Genomic DNA, 23,575 nt, shown 5'->3' with positions numbered 1-23,575 from the left:
ATCCCTTGAAGCTGGGAGGTGGAGGTTGCAGTGAGCCAAGATCGCACCACTGCATTCCAGCCTGGCAACAGAGCGAGACTGCGTCTCAAAAAAAAAAAAAAAAAAAAAAACCAAAACTTGTCCATTTCCTCCAAGTATTACCTGCAAAATAAAATATTGACTCTTCTCTTGTAAATGATAGTGGACTGCTAGATAATGTACTTTCCGTAGATTCACACTGCAGAAAAGTTTAAGCAGCAAGTTCTGGTTAGGTCTGTTCATTCAGTCACTCAATCATACATTTAACCAACCAATCAACATTTACAGATCACCAACTATGTATTAATCCAGTGATCTTAAATGGAACCAAAACAACAACAAATTTTAAGGAATTACCATAAGTTTTATTTTTGCTTAGTTTTATTAAAAAAATAAATATGTCATAAAGCTTTCTTTTTCCTTAGGGAGAAAAAAAGGAACAAGTCTCATAAAACCAAATAAGCAATGGTAAGGTGTCTTAACTTGAAAAAGATTAGGAGTCACCGGTTTACAAGTTATAATTGAATGAAAGAACTGTAACAGCCACATTTGGCCATTTCATGCCTACGGCAGCAAACAACAGGATTAACTAGGGCAAAATAAATAACTGTGTGGAAGCCCTGATAAGTGCCTAATAAACAGACTGATTCACTGAGACATCAGTATAGATACATCTTGCTTAAACAACACATAAGTTCCTGAAAAGTTTTGTGTAAATGATATAACCACAAACATACCAGGAGAGCTTGGTAACTGAAAGAATTCCATGGTGAATTCTTTTGTGAACAACTACTTTCACTTTTGTAAATCCAGGTATTTGCTTTTTATAAGGAGTTTACCTAGTTGCTACCTCTCTGAACTGAGGAAACAGCATATTCACCAAATGTTGTGCTCCAGCTGGACCACCGGCACAATTTCCAAGTTTGTGTTTCTATTAAGTAAGTAGTGTAAGTAAGGTACAGAGTCAGCCAGGGAACCCAGCTGTATCTGACAAAGCAGGTGTAGGAGTGGGACTGCCATCTACCAATAATTCCAGCAAATACTTTTGCTAATATACTTTGTGCAAAACACAATAATAACCTTATCAATTCGGCTATAGATGTACTTCCTTTTTCTAAAACTTTCAGTCGCAAGCTAGGTCTGGAACTCGAAAAGAAAGTAATACTTCTAACCCTCAAGACTGCCTTTAACCAACTTAGCTGCCCAACTCCTTCAAATTGGAATGGATGATAATGAAAGAGACTGAGTTTTCCAAAGCTGAAGTTTAACAACACAAAAATCACATTTCATATCACTAATTAGTGAAAAGTTTTGCTGGTGACAAAAATTTTTCAAATGGTTGTTTTTTGTTGTTGTTGTTTTAACTTCCTCTAAATAGAACTCTGAATTCTGGGGCAAACTCTGCAGAAGTTACAGTCACTGATGTTCTCTGGTTGGCTGATATATTTTAGTACTGCTGATAGAAATAAAAATTTCTTTCTACCCACCAGAATTTCATGAACTTATACTATACCAAAGCGGTGATGCTTTGGACAGGGAATATGCATGGTAGTACTAGTTCCAGTAAGTTTTATCAAATGTAAATAAATAAATAGAATCCTCACATTGCTCACAGCCTCCATTCCATTTGGTCAAACTTCTACCAGGCCCAAGCCACATTTAAATTAGGCTGTTCAGTTTTTTAATTTAATGCTCCTAGTAACATTGCTGTCTATATGTACAAGTGTGAATGAAGAGTGTGTAATCTGTAGTCTTTTTCACACTGAGTACACTAACAATTAGTAAATAATTAAAGAGTAAGTGGTCATTTTAAAACTTGTTTTTTTTTTTTAAAAAAAGTATTTTCTAGCACTTTAAAAAATGGGTCTGAAAAGTGCCCTATTAATGTCCAATGCTGTTCCCCACCCAGTCCCACCCATTCAAAACCTGCTACAAATGCTGGATTGAGTTCGTATCAAATAATTTAGCAGTACCAAGATTTTTCAAATGGAAACAGTGTTACTGACTTCTTCATATTGGATAACAAAATAAGGGTAACTCTGGTCATCATTAAAAATGACAAAAATCTGAGGCTCAAAGAAATTATCCACACAAGAGTCATAAAGGTCACTGGTGACACTGCCAGGATTGACTGGCGGGGGCCTTCTCATGCCATGACTGCCCATTGTGTATCTGCCCGTCAGCACTTTGGCCAGAAACATGAAGTGGACTCCTTTGGAGGACTTCTTAGAAAAGTTATGAGAGTAGCTTGCCTTCTTTGCAAAATAACTGCCTTGTCCAAACATTGTAGCATGCTTTCCACAGACTCGAGGGTCAAAGTTGTGTTTGCAGATTCCATCTACCACATCCTGGGATGTTCCATGAAATAAATGTCTCTCATTTATTATCCTGTCACGGCCAAACATTTTCCTGTTCATATATTCCTTTTTCCTAATGGAAAGAACAGGGAATTCAGAAGGATGAAATACAGGTCAATTTAACAGGCATGATGTAGTCATAAACTTCTCTTTATGGTTTTAATGAGGAGTTATCAAGGGCAAAATGCCATCAAAGATCCTATTAAAAGTTGAAACTTATCTTTCCACTGTAGGAAAGGCCTTTTCCTTCTTTCTCCACCAATCATTCACTTGCTTTCTCTTTCATCTTAAATCTATTAAGAGTTCTCCTATGTTTTCCTTCCTCAGGATGCCCTCCTTGCCTAATTCCTCCAATCTGAGGGTCTCTTAGATTCTGAGATTCCTGAAATCTAAATGTATTCCCTCCGTTTGTCCTACATTAGTTTGTTGACTTGAGAGGCACCACAGTAAAGGAATTAAGAGCAAGGCCTCTGGTGTCAGACTGCCTGGGTTCAAATTCCAGCACCATATCATAATAACCGCATGACCTGCAGCAAAGTAAGCTTTCTGTGACTCAGTTTCTTCTTCTCTGTAAGACATAAATTGTAATAATCCTACTTATGTCTGTTATGAGGATTATGTCAGTTAATACACAGAAAATATGAACATAAATTCTGTGCAAATGTTTACTATTATGTTCCTCATTTGACACTGGCTACAATAAAGCTCTTTTGATTCTTGAACTTTTCTTTTCTTTTTTTTTTTTTTTTTTTTGAGACGGAGTCTTGCTCTGTCGCCCAGGCTGGAGTGCAGTGGCACGATCTCGGCTCACTGCAAGCTCCGCCTCCCAGGTTCACGTCATTCTCCTGCCTCAGCCTCCCGAGTAGCTGGGACTACAGGTGCCTGCCACCACGCCCGGCTAATTTTTTCTATTTTTAGTAGAGACAGGGTTTCACCATGTTAGCTAGGATGGTCTTGATCTCCTGACCTCGTGATCTGCCCGCCTCAGCCTCCCAAAATGCTGGGATTACAGGCGTGAGCCACCACACCCGGCCGTCTTGAACTTTTCATACATCTGACTCACCTTTTATATTTCTCCCAAAGAAACTGGTTTTGGACTCTCAATATCTGCAAAATTCTGTATTTAAACTCAGGCACAGTCTTATGAAAAAGATTGTAAATGATCCGATAACTTTTATCCTCTGCAGAAACAGGCACTTGGATGAAGTCCTGAGATGGATGCATATAAACCCAAGTTTCAGGGTAAAAGTTTGCTGAAGTGACCCCATCTGGGCAGATGATTTGTGATGATGAAGTTGCTTCAAGAGGTGGAGGAGCTTGTGTGGGAACCCCACCAAGTGTCCTAAAATGGAGAGGAAGAAACATCAATGTAAAACATTAAGAAATAAGTACACCTCACATTATAGTGCTCTCTATCAGTGTCTACTTAATATTATAATCTGTATAGCTTAAGTGCTTATTTAAAAAGTAAAAAATGCTATCTATTTAATTTAAAAAAAAGTCTTGGAGCAAACATTGCCTGTACATGAATAACCTATTATTAGCCTTCTCTGGGCCTCCTTCCTGTGGAGAAAACTCTGGAATGTATAGCTACAAGGCAAACAAGCAAGAGCCAATTCACAAATACCTTTACTTTTGAATCCTAGACTCCTCTTCATTACCTATAGCTAAAGAAACTTTGTTATATGTTTTCTTCCAAATGTGCTGATACTAAGCAGAAAAGATTTCATTACTAAAGGATGTGTGGGTGGGAGACAAAGTAAGGCATGCAGCAAGGAGGGAGCTTATAGGGAGAAAAAAAAAGCCACTTTAATTTCTGTATAAAAACAAACAAAAATCATGGAGCAGGACCTGAATGCTAATATTTGACATTTGCTTCATTTTCCAAGATCACATATAGAAACAAAACCACCAATACTATTCAACTTTTATAGCTTTGAGTGTGCTTAAGATGGAGCTAATTACTGTAAACTCTAGATACCAGAACGCATATCCGTGAGCCTTTAAATTCATGTCTGTTACTTTGAACAATGATTTTAGATAAGCAGCAGCTTTGGTAAGTTACTTATTCCTGCCTAGTTAAATGCTTAAATTTAAATCCTATTTCTTGGCCATTTCAAAACGGAGAAAAAGAGAAGAAGTAGAGAGCAAGGAAATCCCGACCCTGAGACCTAGTCCAGGGCCAGGTGCTATAACACTCATTGGCACGTACTGGTCACAAGGAAGTAATAATGTGTGCCAAAATGGATTAGGAAACTGAAATTTTCATAAGAGCTTTGTGACACAGGGACTACAACTTTGTGTGTCTCACCTCCAAAGAGCATAGCTGACCATCTCTCTCATCATAATCATAACCAATTACTACTATGTGCCAGCCATTTTACATACAATATCACTAATTGTCACAATAACCCTGTAAGATGACTTGGTTATTCCCACTTTTCAAATGAAGAAACTGAGGTTTAGAGAGATTAAATAATTTGCCCGAGTATAGCTAGCAGAGAGCAAAGACAGAATTTGAATCTAGACCAGGCCCATCGAAATAGTTTCTAATCTCATACTCTTTTCAGTTCCATATGTTTCACAATTTATATTTTTTTCTTTTTTTAAAACAAGGCTAGAAAGTGATCGACAGGATACTAGGATTCCAAACTAGTTTTGCCTGACACCACCACCACCACTACCACCACCACCACCACCACCACCACCACCACCACACCATCACCACCACCACCACCACCACCACCACCACCACCGCCACCACCACCACCGCCACCACCACCACCGCCACTGCCACCGCCACCACCACCACCACCACCGCATTATCATCATCAACACACAGTCTTTTAAGAGATGACTTTCAAGAAGCTAAAAGCAATGGAAGCATGACTGCCGTCTCTAACCCTCACCTTCTACAAGTGACTGTGCCTTCAAATTAATGTGCCTCAAAGTCTCTTTGTGAGACAGAGTCCTGGATGGGGGGATCCAGGGCTTACTGAATCTCCAAGGTGCTTTTAAGTACAGGGGCAGATTTAAAGTGCTGCTGGTTTCTCCAACCTTCACAACAAAAGGCACAACAGTCCTTGTCCTCTGTAGCATTTTCTCAGAGCCCACACAGATTCCTTTGGATCCTCAGTACTGATACATTTTTCACTGGTACACTTTCCTGAAGAGAGGTCTTACTGCTTTAATCAGATTCTCAAATATCTGTAACTCCTTAAAAAGCCATCACTAATCTGGAGGAATGGCGGGGAAGCAAAGAGTATAAGCCCCTTATTTTTATTTAATAGCTCCTCCCTCTATCCAGCTTTGCAAAGAAAAGGGTAAGTCCCCAGCCCACCAGGTTTTCTATTATTATCAGGGGTTGAAGTTACCAACACAGGCTTCTGGTTTGAAGGAGAAAGGGAAGATTCTCTGCAAACACTCTCCTCTAGAGGTTTTAGACTGTCAGCCTGTACAGCAAACCTAGCCATGACAACAGAGGAGATTCTGCCCCTTTTCTTTCTGATATCACTACTATGGACCTGTTCCATAAAATGAAAGCTTCAAATATAGCTTTTCCTTTTTTGGGGGGGATGGAGGTCTGTTATTACTAACATATGCTTGAAGATGAGCTGAGATAAATAAATCCTATCCATTCTAAGATATTAAACTGGACTATGTATATGGTTAACATCCATTCCAACCCATAGATGCTTACTTGTAACAGGCCAACATCCTAACTTGCCTAAAACATAAAAATGCATATACCCATCTGTCTGATAGGCTTCAACACTCTAGTAGCCATGGGTTAAAAAAATATGTTTCAAGCACAGTTACAAATGTGCCTTTATTTTCTGAGAATGAGTCTGTATTCACCTCATGGGTATTCCAAAGATACACTGCATGTTTCACAGACCGACACCAGCCTTCTCTAGCGAGGTAAAGTCAAAGGGAATTGAGCTTCTACAGAAGGATCTCTGAAGAATGAAATTTCAGAATTCAAAGTCACTCTTCCTCCTTCCCCTGACCATTTTGAAAGATGTTTACTAAACCAATTTCAGCGATGAAATACAAATTAATTCATTTTATCCTTTTCAGGGGGGATTAAAGAAACTGTGCAGGCATTCTCATGACCATGAGGTGACTGCATGGGATAAATGTTCTTTCAGCTGAAAGCACTGAACCGCCAAACCCCTAAGCTTTGTTTGCTTATGCAGTCTCAGTTCAAGTATTCTAAGATTATTAAAGAATAAACTCCTGTTTATCAGCCCCATTAAAAAGCAGGAGAAACCTTTTAAAAACAGCCGAATTGGTAGAAAATTCATTAATTAAGTCAACCTCCTACCCCACCCCTTCCACTCTTAGACATCTGATTCCCTGAGAATTGTGGCCTCTTTAACACCTTTTTTTTTTTTGACCCTTTGCATTTAATAACACTTAAAAACAAAACATCATGCCTGTAATCCCAGCTACTTGGGAAGCTGAGGCAGGAGGACTGCTTGAGGACAGGAGTTCAAGACCAGCCTCAGCAACATAGTGAGACCTTGTCTCTACCAAAGAAAAAAAACATTAGCTGGAGATGGCTGCATCTACCTGTAAGTCCCAGCTACTTGGGAGGCTAAAGCAGGAGGATCACTTGAACCCAGGAGTGCCAGGTTACAGTGAGCTATGATGATCATACCACTGCACTCCACCCTGGGCAACAGAGGAAATTCTGTCTCTAAAAAAGTTTTAAAAATTTAACAAAACAAAAACCACTTAAAAAAGAAACTTTCTCCCTGGCTAAGATCATAGCCTCTGGAATCTGATTCTAAAATATGCTTTTTGGAACCAATTCCCCTCATCTTTCTCCCTACTAGGTCCTTCACTGCATTTACCCATCCCACCCTGGTGGACTGGCTATTTCTCTGCTCTTTTCTCACTAAAGTTTATCTGCCTAGTATTTCTTTGATTTGCTGATCTCTTACTTTAGACCTGATTATCAGTTTTAGACAGAAAGATTAAAATAGAAAATTTTTAAAAGAAAAAGGAAAATAAAGAGTAACTATTTTTGTTCTCTGGTAAGCCCATATTATGAATATATGACTACCTAGTAGATATTGAGGGTTCTATTCCAGACCACTGCAATAAAGCAAGTATCGCAATAAAGTGAGTAATACAATTTTTTAGTATCCCAGTGCATATAAAACTTATATTTACACTATACCATAGTCTATTCAGTACATAATAGCATTCGTTCTTTTAAAAAAACAATATTTATACCTTAATTTAAAAATACTTCATTGCTAAAAAATGCTAACAATCATCTGAGCCTTTGGTGAGTCGTAGTCATTTTACTGGTGGGAGGGTCTTGCCTTGATGATGGCCTGACTGATCAGGGTGGTGACTGCTGAAGGTTGAGGTGACAGTGGCAATTTATTAAAATAAGACAATGAAATTTGCCACATCAATTGACCCTTCCTTTCATGAAAGATTTCTCTGTTGCATGCAGTACCATTTGAAAGCATTTTACACACAGAACTTCTTTCAAAATTGCAGTCAATCCTCCCAAACCTTGTTGTTGCTTTATCAACTAAGTTGATGTAATATTCTAAACCTTTTATTATTTCAAAAATCTTTATAGCATCTTCACCAGTAGATTCCATCTCAAGAAACCACTTTCTTTACTCACCCAAAAGAAGCAACTCCTTATGCATCCAAGTTTTATCATGAGATAGCAATTCAGTCACATCTTCAGGCTACACTTCTAATTCTACCTCTCTTGCTATTGCCACCACATCTGCAGTGACTTCCTCCACTGAAGTCTTTAACCCTTCAAAATCATCCATGTGGGCTGAAATAAACTTCTTCCAAATTTCTGTTAATGTTGGTATGTTAACCCCCTCCCATGAATCACAATGTTCTTAATGGCATCTAAAATGGTAAATCCTTCCCAAAAGTTTTCCAATTTACTTTGCCCAGATCCATTAAAGGAACCACTACGTATGGCAGCTATAGCCTTACAAAATACGCTGTTAAAACAGGAGGTCTTGAAAGTCAGAATGACTCCTTGATAAGTGGGCTGCAGAATGGATGTTGTATAGCAGGCATGAAAACACTAATCTGTACCTCTCCATTAGAGCTCTTGGATAACCAGGTGCATTGTCAATGAGCAGTAATAGTTTGAAATAAATCTTTTTTTCTTGAGCAGGTCTCAATACTGGGCTTAAAATATTCAGTAAACCATGCTATAAACAGATGTGCTGTCATCCACGCTTTTTCCATTTATAGAGCACAGGTAGAATAGATTTAGCACAATTCTCAAGGGCCCTAGGCTTCAACTTAAAGTCACCAGTTGCATTAGCTCTTGACAAGATAGCCCTGTCCTTTAAAGCCAAGCATCAACTTCTCTCTACCTATGAAGTCCTAGATAGCATCTTCTTCTAATATGTTTTGTCTACACTGAAAATCTCTTGTTTAGTTTAGCCACCGTCATCAATGATCTCAGCTAGATTTCTGGATAACTTGCTACAGCTTCTACATCAACACTCCCTGCTTCACCTTGCACTTTTATATTACAGAGATGGGCTCTTAAACCTCATGAACCAACCTCTGTTAGGTTTAAACTTTTCTTCTGCAGCTTCCTCACCTCTCTCGGCCTTGAAAGAACTGAAAAAAGTTATGGCCTTGCTCCGGATTAGGCTTTGGCTTAAGGGAATGTCGTAGCTGGTTTGATCTTTTATCCAGATCACTAAAACTTTCTCTATATTAGCAAGAAGGCTGTTTTACTTTCTTATAATTTGTGTGCTTACTAGAGTTGCACTTCTAATTTCCTTCAAGAACTTTTCCTTTGTATTCACAACTTGGCTAATGTTAAGGCACAAGAGGCCTAGCTTTTGGCTTATCTCAGCTTTCGACATGCCTTCCCCACCAAGCTTAATCATTTCTGGCTTTTGACTTAGAGATGTGTAACTCCTCCTTTCACTTGAACACTTTGCCGTCTTACGTGGGTGCTGTTCTTGGCACCCCAAAACAACTGTAACGTAAAGATCACTGGTCAGATCACCATAACAGATACAATAATAATGAAACGCCTGAAATAGCCGAAGAATACCCGAAATGTGATGCAGAGACACAAAATGAGCGCATGCTGTTGAAAATATAGCACTAATAGATTTGGCTTGACCTAGTGCTGCCACAGACCTTCGATTTGTAAAAAACACAATTATCTGTGAAGTACAATAAAGCAAAGCACCATAAAACAAGATATGCCTGTATAATGAAGGCATATTTGTGGCATTAATTGTATTGCTGCTTATATTATCTTTATAGTTCATACTTTTACAAAACAAGCCTAAGTTTCAAAAAAAAGAAAAAAAAAAAAAGGAGGAGGAGGGCATATTCCATAATTACTTATCATGAGATAAAAACAGATGCATTTTCACCATTCACTAAAACTTTCCAACAATGCAGAACTTGCATTCTTACCCTCACACAGAAGTTATATCTTGCTTGATTGGCTCAGCATGCCAAGCTGCTGGTCTCACTAATGAGTTCTACTGTCTCACCAGGAGGACAATATATTCCTAACTACTGGACACTGACACTATCTCCAGCTGTGCTAGTAAAATCACAGAAATGGCATTTTTTACTAGTTCTAATTTTTTAAGAAACCCTACAAAGTAAAATTTTTCAAACTGGCACTTAGAAGAAAGAACACACTTAACCCAATCCAATATATATTTCTAAGATTAATCTTACTACAAATTTCTTTTGGATAATGATCATTTCAGGGATTTTTATTTGTATTTTGTTTTTACTGTTCCCCTTCCAAACATGGGATTAGACTCACTAAGATTTTGTCATAACAACTTAGGGAAAACAGTTTGAGCTAAAATAAAAACAGTAGGAATATAAAAATGGTATCTTTACCTCAAAGATCAGCACAAAAAAAAAACAACAATTATGCTAGACCTCTAAAGTTCATAAAACCAAGTAAACCTGTATCATTTTCAAAATCAGTCTCTAAAAATAGCATATCTGACTGGAGTAGATAATGATTTCCCTAGAGATACTAATTTTCAAAGGTGGCCATGCAAATGGTAATGTGCCCCACCTTTTGGTATCTATAAAGATGTGCCACTGGGTTGTCTGGAGACCAAAGGAAGAAACAACTCTTAGCAAAATGGAAGAAAAGCTCACCTACAATTCAGAAGGGTGAGTTCAGTCCTAACCTTCTATTAAGAAACCGTATTCTTAGTAAGTATGACAAGTAATTTTAGTGAGTATCACAAGAAGACGTGGCTTACATAGCAAATAAGAATGTAAATTATTTGAAAAGGTGAACTTTCCCCATTCAAATTCCCTCAAGTAAAACAAGAAATCACCTTGTAGGACTCTCCTCACTTGCCCTGGCAGTTTGGCTAAGTTGTCCTGTAACACAGAAGGGTCTCATCTTGAAAGCAGTTTCATGGCAGGAAAAAATCTTCCATGAAGAAGGTAAATGCAAGTTCTGTGCCTCATTCCACACACAATTATATTTAGTTGTGGAAAAATGTTAACTCTAAAAAATCCAATAAGATACTCATTCTTTTAGTGTAACTGGATTTATTGTAGCTTATTTACACTCAATTTGTTGAGGAATTAAAATCCAAAGAATAATTTGGAATTTCACATTCTAGGGGTACTAACCAAGGGAGACTCTTATTTTTTATCTCTAGTATTCAGGAATGCATTTACATAAAATGAGAGTAAATATTGAGACCTTATACTCGACACTTACTGTAAATATGGAAGCAGTATAAAACAGGAGCGGAAGAGGGGTCTCCTTTTTATCTCTCTTCTGAAGAATGAATTGTGGAGGATGTAGTGGTTATTCCACATCATAAATCGAACCTCTTTCAGACCCCGAGAGTTGGCTTCTTCAATCAATCGAATGACAGACTATGGAGGAGAAAACAGAACCAAAAAAAAAGAAAAAAAAAAAAAAGGAAAGTTAATAATCATGGTTAAAAATGAAAATTTAACCAAAGGCAAAAGTTAACCTCACAGGAATTTCAATAAAGTACAGTGAGTTTAACTAATTCCCTTTATATGCTAAGATTTTTTTTTTCCTTCCAAGTATGTAGGGTGGAAAGATGCTCCCTGTTCATAAGGCATGGATTTCCACCTTACAAAACATGTGGGGCCCAGGGAACTATTTTATTCTATTTTGAGCCTTAATAATATCATAGCGAGTTTTCGTTCATATTTCTTAAGGGAGTTTTCAAAAGAGGAATTAAAGATAGTGATGTTGGCCAGTATCAGTGGCTCACGCCTGTGAGTGGCCTGTGAGCCACTCCCAACACTTTGGGAGGCAGAGGAAGGAGGATTGTTGAGGCCAGGAGTTCGAGACCAGACTGGGCAACATGGCAAGATCCTGTCTCCACAAAAATAAAAAATAAAAATTAGTTGAGTATGGTGGCATGCACCTGTAGTCCCAGCTATTTGGAAGGCTGAGGCAGGAGCACTGCTTGAGCCCAGGAGTTCGATATTATAGTGAGCTATGATTGTGCCACTGTACTCCAGCCTGGGCAACAGAGCAAGAGCCTATCTCTCAAAATAAATAAATAAATAAAATTTGAAAATGTGGTGGTATATAAAGTTTAAGCTCTAAACCCAAAAAAAACTTCTCAGAGGAAAAACATAGGAACAGTCTGAGTATTCTGAGAGTACATTTTAAACAGCCTTGTATTCTATTTGGAAGGTAGATAACTAGTGATTACCAAGTATTCTGAGAGTACATTTTAAACAGCCTTGTATTCTCTTTGGAAGCTAGATACTAGTGATTACTTAAGCTTACTTAGTTTAATATTGTGATTTGCAATAATTAACATACTAGGTTTTCTTCTTTTGCTATTGTCTTTAAAAATAAAAGTAAGGTAGATAAGTTGTTCCCCCCTTTTGTAATGCTGGAAATGAACTTAAATTGAAAAAGTCAGATCTTTGGAATGTGAAATTAATCTCTAAAGTCCATTTGAGGGTGTTTAAACGACTCAGAATTGTCATTCAGAAGCAAAGTAAACCATCATCATTTTAAAACCTTGCTTTGAGACTGAAGGGCTATTATCACTGTCTCAGACTAAGGATGCAAGTGCACATAGGAGAAAATTGTAAATAACAGATTTCCCTGACCACAACTCAATAAACATTTTCAAGTACTTCTTCCAGAGACATGACTGATTTGTTTCCATTGGGCTTCTAAAATGCTAAGTGTAACACTTGATCCAATCTCCATAAGCCCAGGAGCCAGATATAATCAAAAGGTATACCAATTCTTATCTCGTGAAAATTACTCCATAGGTGGCAACAGGTCAAAGTATTTCATCTCTATAATGTAAGATTCTGTGGAAAGCATTTTATTTATCTGATAATGGTGGTATGCTATCTTTGGATTTCAAATTAATGGAAAGAAATAAATTTTAAGAGAAAGAGAAAAGTTTTCTTGTATCAGTGAGACTCAATTTTATATTCATAAGCTATTTGATTATATGCATAGTTCTGCCTAGTCACTGTTGTAAAGAAAGAATAAAAGAATACAGGAAGAAAAAAATAAATTTGAAAAATGTACTTGTCAACAAAGAACCTGTAAATACCTCGGGATACTCTCTCCATCCAAAGTGGTCCCTACAGAAGAATTTCCAGACTGTGTGGTAAATAGAGTTGACATTGCTAGAGGGTGGTGTGGACAGCCTTCGTAGTTGGTCAAATTCTGTTGTTTCATACACGTTCATGGCATTCAAATCTGCCCAAAATTCTTGTCCTCTAAAAACAAACAAACCAAAAAAAACCCCCAAAAACCTGTTAATAAATTTGTAAAACAAAAATATCTAAAAATATCATTGGACATTAAAAATATATAGCATAGCCTGTTGTAGAATTTTCAAAACTTGCTTTACTTGGAGTAGAAGCATATTTATTGCTGGTTGTTTCCACAGCATCCATTTCCTACATGCCCTTTCTAATCAAGACCAAAATTTCTAGGCCATGGAATTATAGTAGTAAGATTGATTTAACCCCACAGCACCACTGGCCTAACCCAATCAAAATAAGCCCACCCTCCACTCTACAGTGGGCTGGCCTCAGCCAATTAGGGAGTCAGTTTTACTATGATGCTATGTAGAAACTAAACATAGACAGAAAATTTCTCTTCAAGCTTGACCTTTTTTTCAGAGGCCATCAGTTTACTTGAGCCAATACAGGAATACACAGAATTGCCTGATCAAAGACAGAATAAAAGAAGGGAAAAATAAAATGAATCCAGATAAAGCCAGTATTAATCCACCCAACATCAATATTATCTTTTATCCTGTGGGTTGAAAAATGTTGGCAAAACATGAAGAAAAAAATAGTTTGGATTATTATGAGGTTTAGCTTTGAGAATATTTTGGTCATCTTGTTATCTGGTCGACTGCTGCTGAATCATTCCTTTACAAATGTCTCCATACTGTTGGAGGGGAAGTCCCACTATATGAATCAGACTCATTTAATAATTTATAAAAGGTAGTCCAATAAAAACATTTGTGTTTCCTCTTTTATGGAACTTCATCTAGAGTTTGAAACATTTGAACCATTATTTCAAATAACTGGCATAATGGTCATTATACTCTTCTGTCTTTTCTTTTTTGTGTATGTCTGAAAGTTACTATAAGAAAATATAAAAAATTAAATATATGATAACAGCATAGATATTGTAGCACAGTCTACCACAGATTTCTAAATGGATGTCTACAACACAGGAAATACTCTAGATCTACAGGCATTCAGAAAGACTGGTACATGTGAAGTCTCGGTGTTGAGACAGATTTTCCCAATAATTAACATTTCCTTGCTGTAAATTAGGATTTTGAAAAGGATATTAAGTTTGATCTACGGTTGCACCACTGCACTCCAGCCTAGGCAAAAAGAGCGAAACTGTCTAAAAAAAAAATTTGATCTATGGGTTTTGCTAGCTAGCACATTTTCCAAAATCTGCTCTTGGAATACTTGTTTCAAAAACTATTAACAGGTATTCTGTGCACAAAAGATTCTGCAGTCAAATATTTGAAAAACGGATTATACAAATACTTGCCATCCTCTATCACAATGTTCACAATTTATGAATCAGGTTCTACAATGAAAAAATAATCATATAACCAACTGATGATGCCAAAAAGTATGGAACTTAGAAAAGCAGTATACTCCTTTAAAATTCCTAAAGATCTTGCCAATAAACCCCAAACTTCTTGCTTAGTAAGAGTACTAACTAGTTGGATATGGTCTCAAAAACAACATATAATTTTAATTAAGCATGAAATAAGACAATATAATGTACTTTAAAATAATATTTGGCCGCTGTTTTAAAATGATTTATGGTAAGTAGGAATATTTAATTCAAATAGAAAAATGTTTCTGGGAAATCCTAAAAAGTGAAACAAACACAACAAAACAAAAAAACAAAAAAGTCCTGTAAACTGGAACTCCTATGCCTAAATTAAACTTCCTATCAAGTTGCCTTAACATATTTTCATTAACTTTAGGAGAATCTGATGTTATGATTGGGAAGTGTGATAAAAAACTTTCTCCCTGTTAAGATTGTTTCAAGTTTCTAAACATATTTTTCCCCCTTTAAGCTTATTGCCCAGCAACTGTTCCCAATTATGAGTCACAAATCCTCAGTATTTCCTTTAAGGAGTTCTTAGAACAACAGTCATTATGTTAACATGCATTATAATATAAACAGCCAATGCTTTTTGCTGTTTAGTGTCAGATTTTATTCTGGACATCACTCTAGCAATTTCTGTTTAAGCCTGTATTACTGAGACTTCATAGATAATGATTTGCATGAGAAAGGCATCTACAACTGCAGCTTTTGCTACATTCTCTGTGCATGTCAGTCCTTTGGGCATTATGAAGTTTCTACGACAAATCCTAATTTACTACAATCAACTGTTCTTTGGATTGATGTATCAAAGTACTGTTTTAGCTCTACTTGATTTTCAATATGCTTTTTCTAAACTTGACAGAGACAAAATCACAAATTTGAAAAACATTAAATTATCTTTTTGTAAGATTAATTTTACCACCTGCTTTCCCTTAAACAGGGAATGCTTTAAAAATCTAAAGCCAAGAGGTTTTTTTCTCCACAATCTGCATCAGCATAAATGTGTGCAATATGGATGCCAAATGTTCAACAGCCACCACACTCTTCTTTATCAAACTATTGTTTCCTATTATCAGAAAGCAGTTATGAGTCATCTATGTGTGATAATCGTGATGGTGGGCTCTACTGGGCAATACACGAAGAATTAAACAGATGTAGTCCCTGTCTTCCAGGGGCATTAAGAAAGAAATAACTAACAAAATGTAAGCCAAAGAAGCAGTGCATCTGCCTATCTAAATTCATCAGTGGCAAGTACATTCAGGAAATAAAAGACAAAGAATAAACATGCAGCAATATGGGAGAGGAGATGGTTATTGGCATCCAGTAATGGATAAAGGTCAGGAAAATTAAGAGGTTTTACTTTATCAATCCAAGACAGCTTTCTGCAAGAAAAAGAATCTTAGGAGCAGTTTAAATAACAGGAAATATCACGGTAAGTAAAGAGCTGTAAAAACAAGGAAAAAGAGGTCTCCAAGCACTTCGCTTCTTGAAAGACGGGTGGAGACAGGATTGGTACAAGTAGTTGGAAAAGGAGACCTTCTGAGCAGGGATATCTGAGAGATGAGGAAATGGGAACTTGTAAATTCCTATAAGGGGGTAAAACAAAGAATGTGAGAGACTTCAGGCAACAAACTGAGAACGTTTAAGTCCAGGGTGTCAGAGCCTTAAGATATAAGGTTAGGAATTTACAGTATTGAGCAGATGAAGTTAGAGTCAAAGCAGTAAATACAGGATGTTGGAAACTGTGCGAGAGAGACAGTGCTAGAGATTGGGGGTGTCTCTGTAAAAGCAAGGTGCAATAATCCTTGTGGATGAAAACCCCATCTGGCCTAAAGGCATCTCTACTGAGGGATGGCCAAAAAAGAGTATGGGTGATAGCCACTGTACGGTAGGATTTATATCTTGCTATTTGTATCAGATGGCTAAATCCATCAGTATTGTTTTGTCTAAGATACAGCCCTATCATGAACCAGAAGAAAACAAAACCTTGTGAACAGACTGCTGATTTTTGCTATTAAGGGAAGAATCAACTTGAACCACTGAAATATTAACAATTCTGTTTTTACATGTCTCACCACCACACCCACTATAAGAATCCATATACAACACTAATTTAAAATGCTGAAAAGGACGCCCATTCTCATAATTTAGATGCTTTATAACAATGGTTCTCCTCTTATTCAACAAATATCTACACATACCAATTAAGCCAACATTTTCCGACATACATTACCAATGCATAGAGCACCAACACCCACACTGTCAGAAAGTATGCCGCACACATTTCTTTAATAAGTATACTAATATCTTAGTATTTAAGATCCTGAAAAGAAAGTAAAAAGGACCTATGACATGAATAATAAACAGTTGGAATGCAAACCAAAACTAAAAAAGAAAAAGATGCTAAATGAAACAGAAAATAGTAAGAACATGACTTCTTTCTCAGATAAATAGCTCTTGGGTTTATACATTTGGGAGCTCAGTAAAGAGTGTAACCATTTTAGGCAGTTTCTCTGTTTATAAAGTGTTTGTAACCAAGAAGAAAACAAGACAAAAAAAAAAAGCAAAGTAATTTAAAGTAGACACATTAATTTGGTACTAGGCTCTGCTTTGGCCATAAGAAAATGAAAAAGGCAAAATGACACAGAGCACCAATCTAGTGGGGAAAGGAAACCTTGTAGCATAGTGTGAAGTGTGGCACAAAGGTGGTCAGAAGCAGATGGCTTACCTCTGCTGGGAAAGGTGTCAAGAAAGGTGGTCAAGGGAGTTGTCCCAGAGTGGATAAAATGTGAGCCAGGTCCAGCTACCAGGCAAACAACGGGAGGCAGGACACCACATGCAGAGTGACTCCATGTAGAAGCTAACCAAACAAGGCACACAAGAATAGTGTGCAAGAGGCACACCCAGTTCATGTGGGAAGTTAGGGTATATGTATCTATGAGAGATAAGGGATAAACTGGACTGGATAAGTTGGCTTGGGCCAGATAATGAAGAGCTCTGTTTACTGTGTTAAGAAGTTAGGTCTTGATTCTATGGGCAGTAGGAAACACCAGTGAATTTACAACAAAGTCCAGACTTGCCTTTATAAAGGTCACTCCAATTGTAGTGGTATAGAAGAATGATTTACTTATTTATTTTTGGCAGTGGATAGGTAGAGAAAACCATTCATCTGCTAAATATTAGGATATTTATCAATATTATTCTATGAACAGCCATCTATAGTTATTAGAACTGCACATGAGGCATGATGAAAGAGGACTAAGGAGGCAATATAGGAATGATCTGAAGTATTTAAGAGTTAGAATTTAACTGCATGAAGGATAATTACATGTGGGGCAGAAGTGAAAAGAGACTAGGATATGTCCCATGTTTCTGGTCTGGGTGGTTCTATAATGGTGCTATTAACAAGACAAATTACAAGACGTACAGCAGGTTTAAGTGGGAAGGTGACAGAAATAAAACATAGAACTCAAGACTTTGGCGTAGGTTGATTAAATACAAAGTTTTCTGAATCCTACTCTGTACAGTTTTAACCAGATCGGTTAGACTTCAGAACCTTGGCTTCCTGCCTGTAAGAGTTAACTGGTTTCTCCAAGGATAAGCCTGTGACCTCAAACTAATTAACACACACCCTAATCAGCTAGACTCACCATGCACAATTAGTAGTGTCCTTTTATTATTATGATGTAAAGTGAAAATATCTCCCAATATGGAGTGTCATAATGATAGAAAGATAAAGATTAAATGCAATGTGGAGAGTACTTGAGGTTCTGCTACCGGCTTGAGACAGGCACAGCAGATGGGATATGTTGGCCGCTGCTAAAGAAATTTCACTGGCGAACAAAATATAGCTGACTTTTGATACCTGGCTTTGATATTTCCAGGACTCATTTAGCAATGCTGGAATATCTGGCAGCTTATATCGCTTCAAATATGTTACAAGGTGGTGAGAATCAAAGCCATGGCATACACAATACCAACACATTTTGTGAAAACAGTGTAGTTATTAAACTTCAGAAAACTATGTATTCGTAACTTTCTTCTTTAGAAGCAAAACTATCGTTTATTCTGTTGCTACTTCAGTTTTTGCTAACACTGCCTCAAATAAGTAGCACAGGGCTGTTGGGGGGGGGCGGCAATAAAACTTATTCATAAATGCTTACATCCAAAGCAACATCTTTTAATACTCACCAGAGATTAAATTTTTTTCTTTCACTTTTTTTTTTTTTTGAGATAGGGCCTTCTTCTGTCACCCAGGCTGGAGTACAATAGTGCCAACTAGGCTCACTGCCACCTCAAACTCCCTTGCTTAAACTACCCTCCCACCTCAGCATCTCCAGTAGCTGTGACTATAGGCACACTCCACCACACTCAGCTAATTTTTGTATTTTTCTGTAGAGACGAGGTTTCGCCATGTTGCCCGGGCTGGTCTCAAGCAATCCTTCTGCCTCAGCCTTCCAAAATGCTAAGATTACAGGCGTGAGCCACGGCGCCCTGCCTCAGAGGTTAAAATTCTACACTTAATTACCACACTATGACACTGTAAAACTATTAACATAAAACTCAGATCATGGATTTATCTGAATACCTCAAAAGATTTTTGGGTAGGTAAAAGTGTTTGTTCCCCACCTTAAGATACAATGCATTTCTCGGGATAAATTCTTGAAGAAGTGATCATTAGGCAAAATTCTATGTTGCTGCTCCCTTGGTACCTCCTGAGACATCTTGGAAATTCTTATTCCAAGAAGGCAGCAAGTTAGTGAGAAGGATGCTGTCTGAAATCACATTTATCTGTGTGCCAAACCTCATGTCTGATTCATAAATTGTTAGACATCTGTAGTCTTAAAAGTCACTCTAGAAGTGAACCCAGTGAAATGAAAAATAAAGGATAAGAGATAGAAGAGAGGCAGGTAAGTTTCCTAAATGAAAAAGATTATCTGTTTTTAAGCTTTTTAATTGTATATTCTCCAAAAGCATGTGGGGAACTAAATAAACATAATACAGCTTATTCTCAAAACACACTGATACGAAGACATGGCCATTTGAATACATCTAGATGTTTGCTAAACCCCTAATAAATAATACCATACAATGAAGTCCACCGGCCCCAATGCAACCACTAAAAGCAAATTACAGTATCTACTTAAGGAAAATAACCTACTAAAATATTGTTATGCTGGCTTTTTTGTTGTTTGTTTTCTATTACAAAACTACAGATCAAAGCAAAGAACACAAAAAGACTTTTCAATAAAATGTGGGTAAGTCTAAAGTCTTTCATAAATAAAAATTACACTTATGAGATCAGAAGATCTCATTGCCATCTATTTATGGTAGTGTGGGATTAAATTTTGCATCATGAAGGTACCAGAAATGTCATACAGCCTTAACTTTTATTCAAGTTCAGTCACATGTCCTAAGATCACAGAAGGCACTATAAGTGAGACATACTTCTCAACCATGGCCTGATGAGAAAGTGAAACTTAATTTCTGTAAGAACAGCTGGGATAGAAGGCACAGGTTAGTTTTTATAAATTGGTAGCATGCCTTATACTACCTTAAATTATGCAATCACTGATTTTTATAAAGAGTAGATATCCCCTCTGTTAAGAAAAATATTTTTAAAACTGAGAGGTTTCTATCTGATCTCAAAGTAAACAACAAAAAATGCCTCCCATGTATTCAAGGCACAAATAGTGGTTAATTCAATTTTTTGAATATAGAATTTGACATCCCTTAAAAAGGGATAAATGTTTTTCTAATTTTTTCTACATAAATATAATACTATATGTAAATGATAAAATTACTTAAAAATAAGTTGCTTTCAAATACTTCAATTCAGCACTCATTTACACATAAATACTAGTTATAGTTATCATAAAAATATTTTCTAATAATGCCTAGTAAGATATAAACTATTAGCTTAATTTATTTCTGCTTTGACTTTTAAATTAGAAATGATCCCCATAAAAAGGTTTTTACTCAGAATTTTCTATTATTTAGCTTTGGCTTTTTCCCCAATTAGTCCAGATGAACTAACTGATCAATGAAAGAATCAGAAATATACTCATTGGTGACTTATTACGTATTTGATGCTAAGAACCCAGAGATGAGTAAACAGCTTTCAGCAGACTAGAGATTTGAATACATACAAGCAAACTATATATAGAGAATTCATCACTCTGATAGTTCTTTAAACAAATTGCTGGAGAAAAAGACTTCCTATAGAAAAGACAAAGAGTCTTTTTATTGTCTAGGTTTTATAAGCTATAACAAAACCTTTCAAACATAGTCTTAAATTGGTAACGTTTTCTGAGGGAGTTGGATTCTACAAAGCCAAGTTTCTATGACAGATTCAATTTTATCAATTAGTTAAGAGAGTCGAAATTATTTCTGGGTAACAAATTTGTAGAACACTTTACATAATGCTTCTGATGTCTGCCAGCATTTGGATAATCCAAATGTCAGAAAGCAAGCAAGCAAAGTTCCTTCTGTTTCACATACTTTACCCTGACTCTGTTTCACATACTCTGCCCAGATTCAAGGATGTCTTTCTTTTATTAGGATGAGTAATTAAACCTTAGAAGGCAAACCCAGTGTTTATCCTGTGCTAATTTTTACTCTCTACATGCCTGGAAATGAAAGAGCTAAGCCAGGTGACAGTCAGAAACCAAAGACGAACCACAGCAGGAAATTATTTAGAGTATTTTGTGCCGTTTGCCCTCTGCACCTTGATCAGCTGCAGGAACTGTGAAGATCACAGGGTGCATGCAAGATTCTGAAAGCACATGCACTACTGCAAGCAAAGTTCACCCTTTGGTCCTCACCCTTGCCATTCTTCACTGGCTATTCAAGTGCTAGTGAAAATTTAGACCAAAGATGATCATCCAAACTCTTTGGCTCTGTCACGTAAGTGGAACAATTTAAGAATTCTCCAATTCAGAAAGAAAAAGCTAATGTAATAAAGAGAAATTCTTGTAAGTGTGGCCTAAACATATTTTCTAATCATTACAAGAAGTACTATATTTCAACATAAGATTACTCACAAATCCTTCCTTATACTCAGAGGCAATAGCACCAAAACAGAGGACTTCAATTTGCATGAAGAATACAAATTTACTGAACTCTTCCTCAGTCAACTTAGTCATGGGAGATTCTCAATACACTCCTTACACAACTTTTTGTGGTACACATACTCGAAAGTCACTGGTTTCTGTAGAAGGTGAAAAGGAATAGTTGCTCTAGCATTCTCACTCTTATAAGAACTTATCCTTTCATTGTGATGACCATGCAAAGGTTCTTTACTTGTCAAGTGGGTGTTACTAGTAAGTAAACAGCATAGAGCAGAGAAAGATCCAGGAGACAGACACATTTTGTTGTGTGGAAACGGCAAATAGGAATGCTTAGTTAACTCTCTTCTATGCTTGCCTTAGTAACAGTAACTAGCTAAGTCAGCAAGGAAAATTGGAAGTTTCACAAATGACAATTAGAAGTTTATTAATGTCATCAACTTCTAAAATTTGAGTTCCTAATCATAGAATTGATTATATTTAGCTCAAGTCTGCAATACTGTCCTCTTCACAGACTGAATATGTCTTTACAAACAGAATTTATTGTGCATAAAATCCTTAATTTTCAAAAATTTCAAAATGTATTTCAGAACCTACCACTTGTAATTTCAAATTCTCTATTAACAAGGAATTATCTATCTCAAAAATTTGAAGCTTTCAGTTACTGTGTCAGGGATTGGGGTGGATTAGGTTTAACGTCTGAAGGAAGAAATTTTAAATTGGGGTGAGTCTGCATACGGTATAATTCTCAGTCCTCAGAAAGCACTGTCATAAACAATCTATAAATATAAAAATAAGCCCTATTTAGTTTTGTTAAAGAAATTCCTTCACATCAGCCGGGCGCGATGGCTCACGCCTGTAATCCTAGCACTTTGGGAGGCCGAGGCAGGCGGATCATCTGAGGTCGGGAGTTCGAGACCAGCCTGACCAACGTAGAGAAACCCTATCTCTACTAAAATACAAAATTAGCCAGGTGTGGTGGCGCATGCCTGTAATCTCAGCTACCCAGGATGGCTGAGGCAGGAGAATCACTTGAACCCAGGAGGCAGAGGTTGCAGGAGCCGAGATCGTGCCACTTGCTGCACTCCAGCCTGGACAACAAGAGCGAAACTCAGTCTCAAAAAAAAAAAAAAAAAAAAAAAAAAAGAGGAAAAAGAGGAATTCCTTCACATCTAAAATGTGGCTTGTTTGCTCCTAGAAATGGTGAACTTCAGAAGTATTTTATTCTTTGTACAGTTTCTGTTTAAGGTGTTGCAAAGTAGACGTAAAACCAAGATTTCAGGCTATCACCTATTTCAAACCCAGAATCAAAGGGAAAATGGCTCAACCTTCAGCACTGTGGTCTTTTTCAAAGATACAAAATCTCTCGAACTCACTTTACCTTAAAACCCCAATCTTACTATAAAACAGAAACTCTACTACTTTTACAAAGTGAGTTTCTTTCAAAACTTTTACAGTGTCCAATTTGAACTAGCCATACAAGTTGTGCCAAAATAATTATCTTGCAATTTGAAATATATTTTTCCCTTTGCAAAAAATGATATACACATGTACTAAGTTTTCCTTCCACAAAAAAACAACTGTGACTCACAGATTGGAGACTGATAATTATTAAAGGTTGTTGGCTAAGGTTAAGAGGACTTAAGGTCCTAATTTAAATGCAATCCAGAATCATCACCATCAGACAAAGGATGCAGAATCCGGTGGTCTCAAATCAGGAGATAAAAATAAAAGAGACCATGGGAAAAAAGTCATAATCTCAAATGGCTGTATTTTTGTAGCATTCCTTGAGTAGTCAAGGTTTGCATGGACTACATACTGCTTTATCCTTTAGGAATAGCACCCAAACCCAGAATAAAACTGAGGATCACTGACCATGATTAGAAATACACAAAAGAACTTACGAAGTTTATCTTTGCTTTATGGTAGATTGTAAATCTATGATCCAGAAATTCTAGTATAATAGGATAATTCTAGTATAATAGGAAATA

General features: G+C 36.9%; 1 protein-coding gene across 1 annotated transcript in view; it reads right to left on the bottom strand.

Moving 5' to 3' along the window:
- Positions 1 to 361: 361 nt before the first annotated feature.
- The window catches only part of TIPARP (TCDD inducible poly(ADP-ribose) polymerase), a 32,295-nt gene continuing 9,081 nt past the window's right edge, over positions 362 to 23,575 (bottom strand). Inside the window, exons 3-6 of the mRNA XM_012510810.2 lie at positions 12,971 to 13,139; positions 11,119 to 11,279; positions 3,439 to 3,717; positions 362 to 2,448 (exon numbers count right to left, since the gene is read on the bottom strand). Of these exons, the coding sequence (XP_012366264.1) occupies positions 2,001 to 2,448; positions 3,439 to 3,717; positions 11,119 to 11,279; positions 12,971 to 13,139 (1,057 nt within the window). The 3' untranslated portion in view covers positions 362 to 2,000. The remainder of the gene's footprint in view (positions 2,449 to 3,438; positions 3,718 to 11,118; positions 11,280 to 12,970; positions 13,140 to 23,575) is intronic.

The sequence above is a fragment of the Nomascus leucogenys genome, chromosome 11, assembly GCF_006542625.1.
Source record: "Nomascus leucogenys isolate Asia chromosome 11, Asia_NLE_v1, whole genome shotgun sequence".
Classification (NCBI taxonomy): Eukaryota; Metazoa; Chordata; class Mammalia; order Primates; family Hylobatidae; genus Nomascus; species Nomascus leucogenys.
The sequence above is the reverse complement of the archived record's forward strand: the minus strand, read 5'-3'. Positions and strand labels throughout refer to the sequence as shown.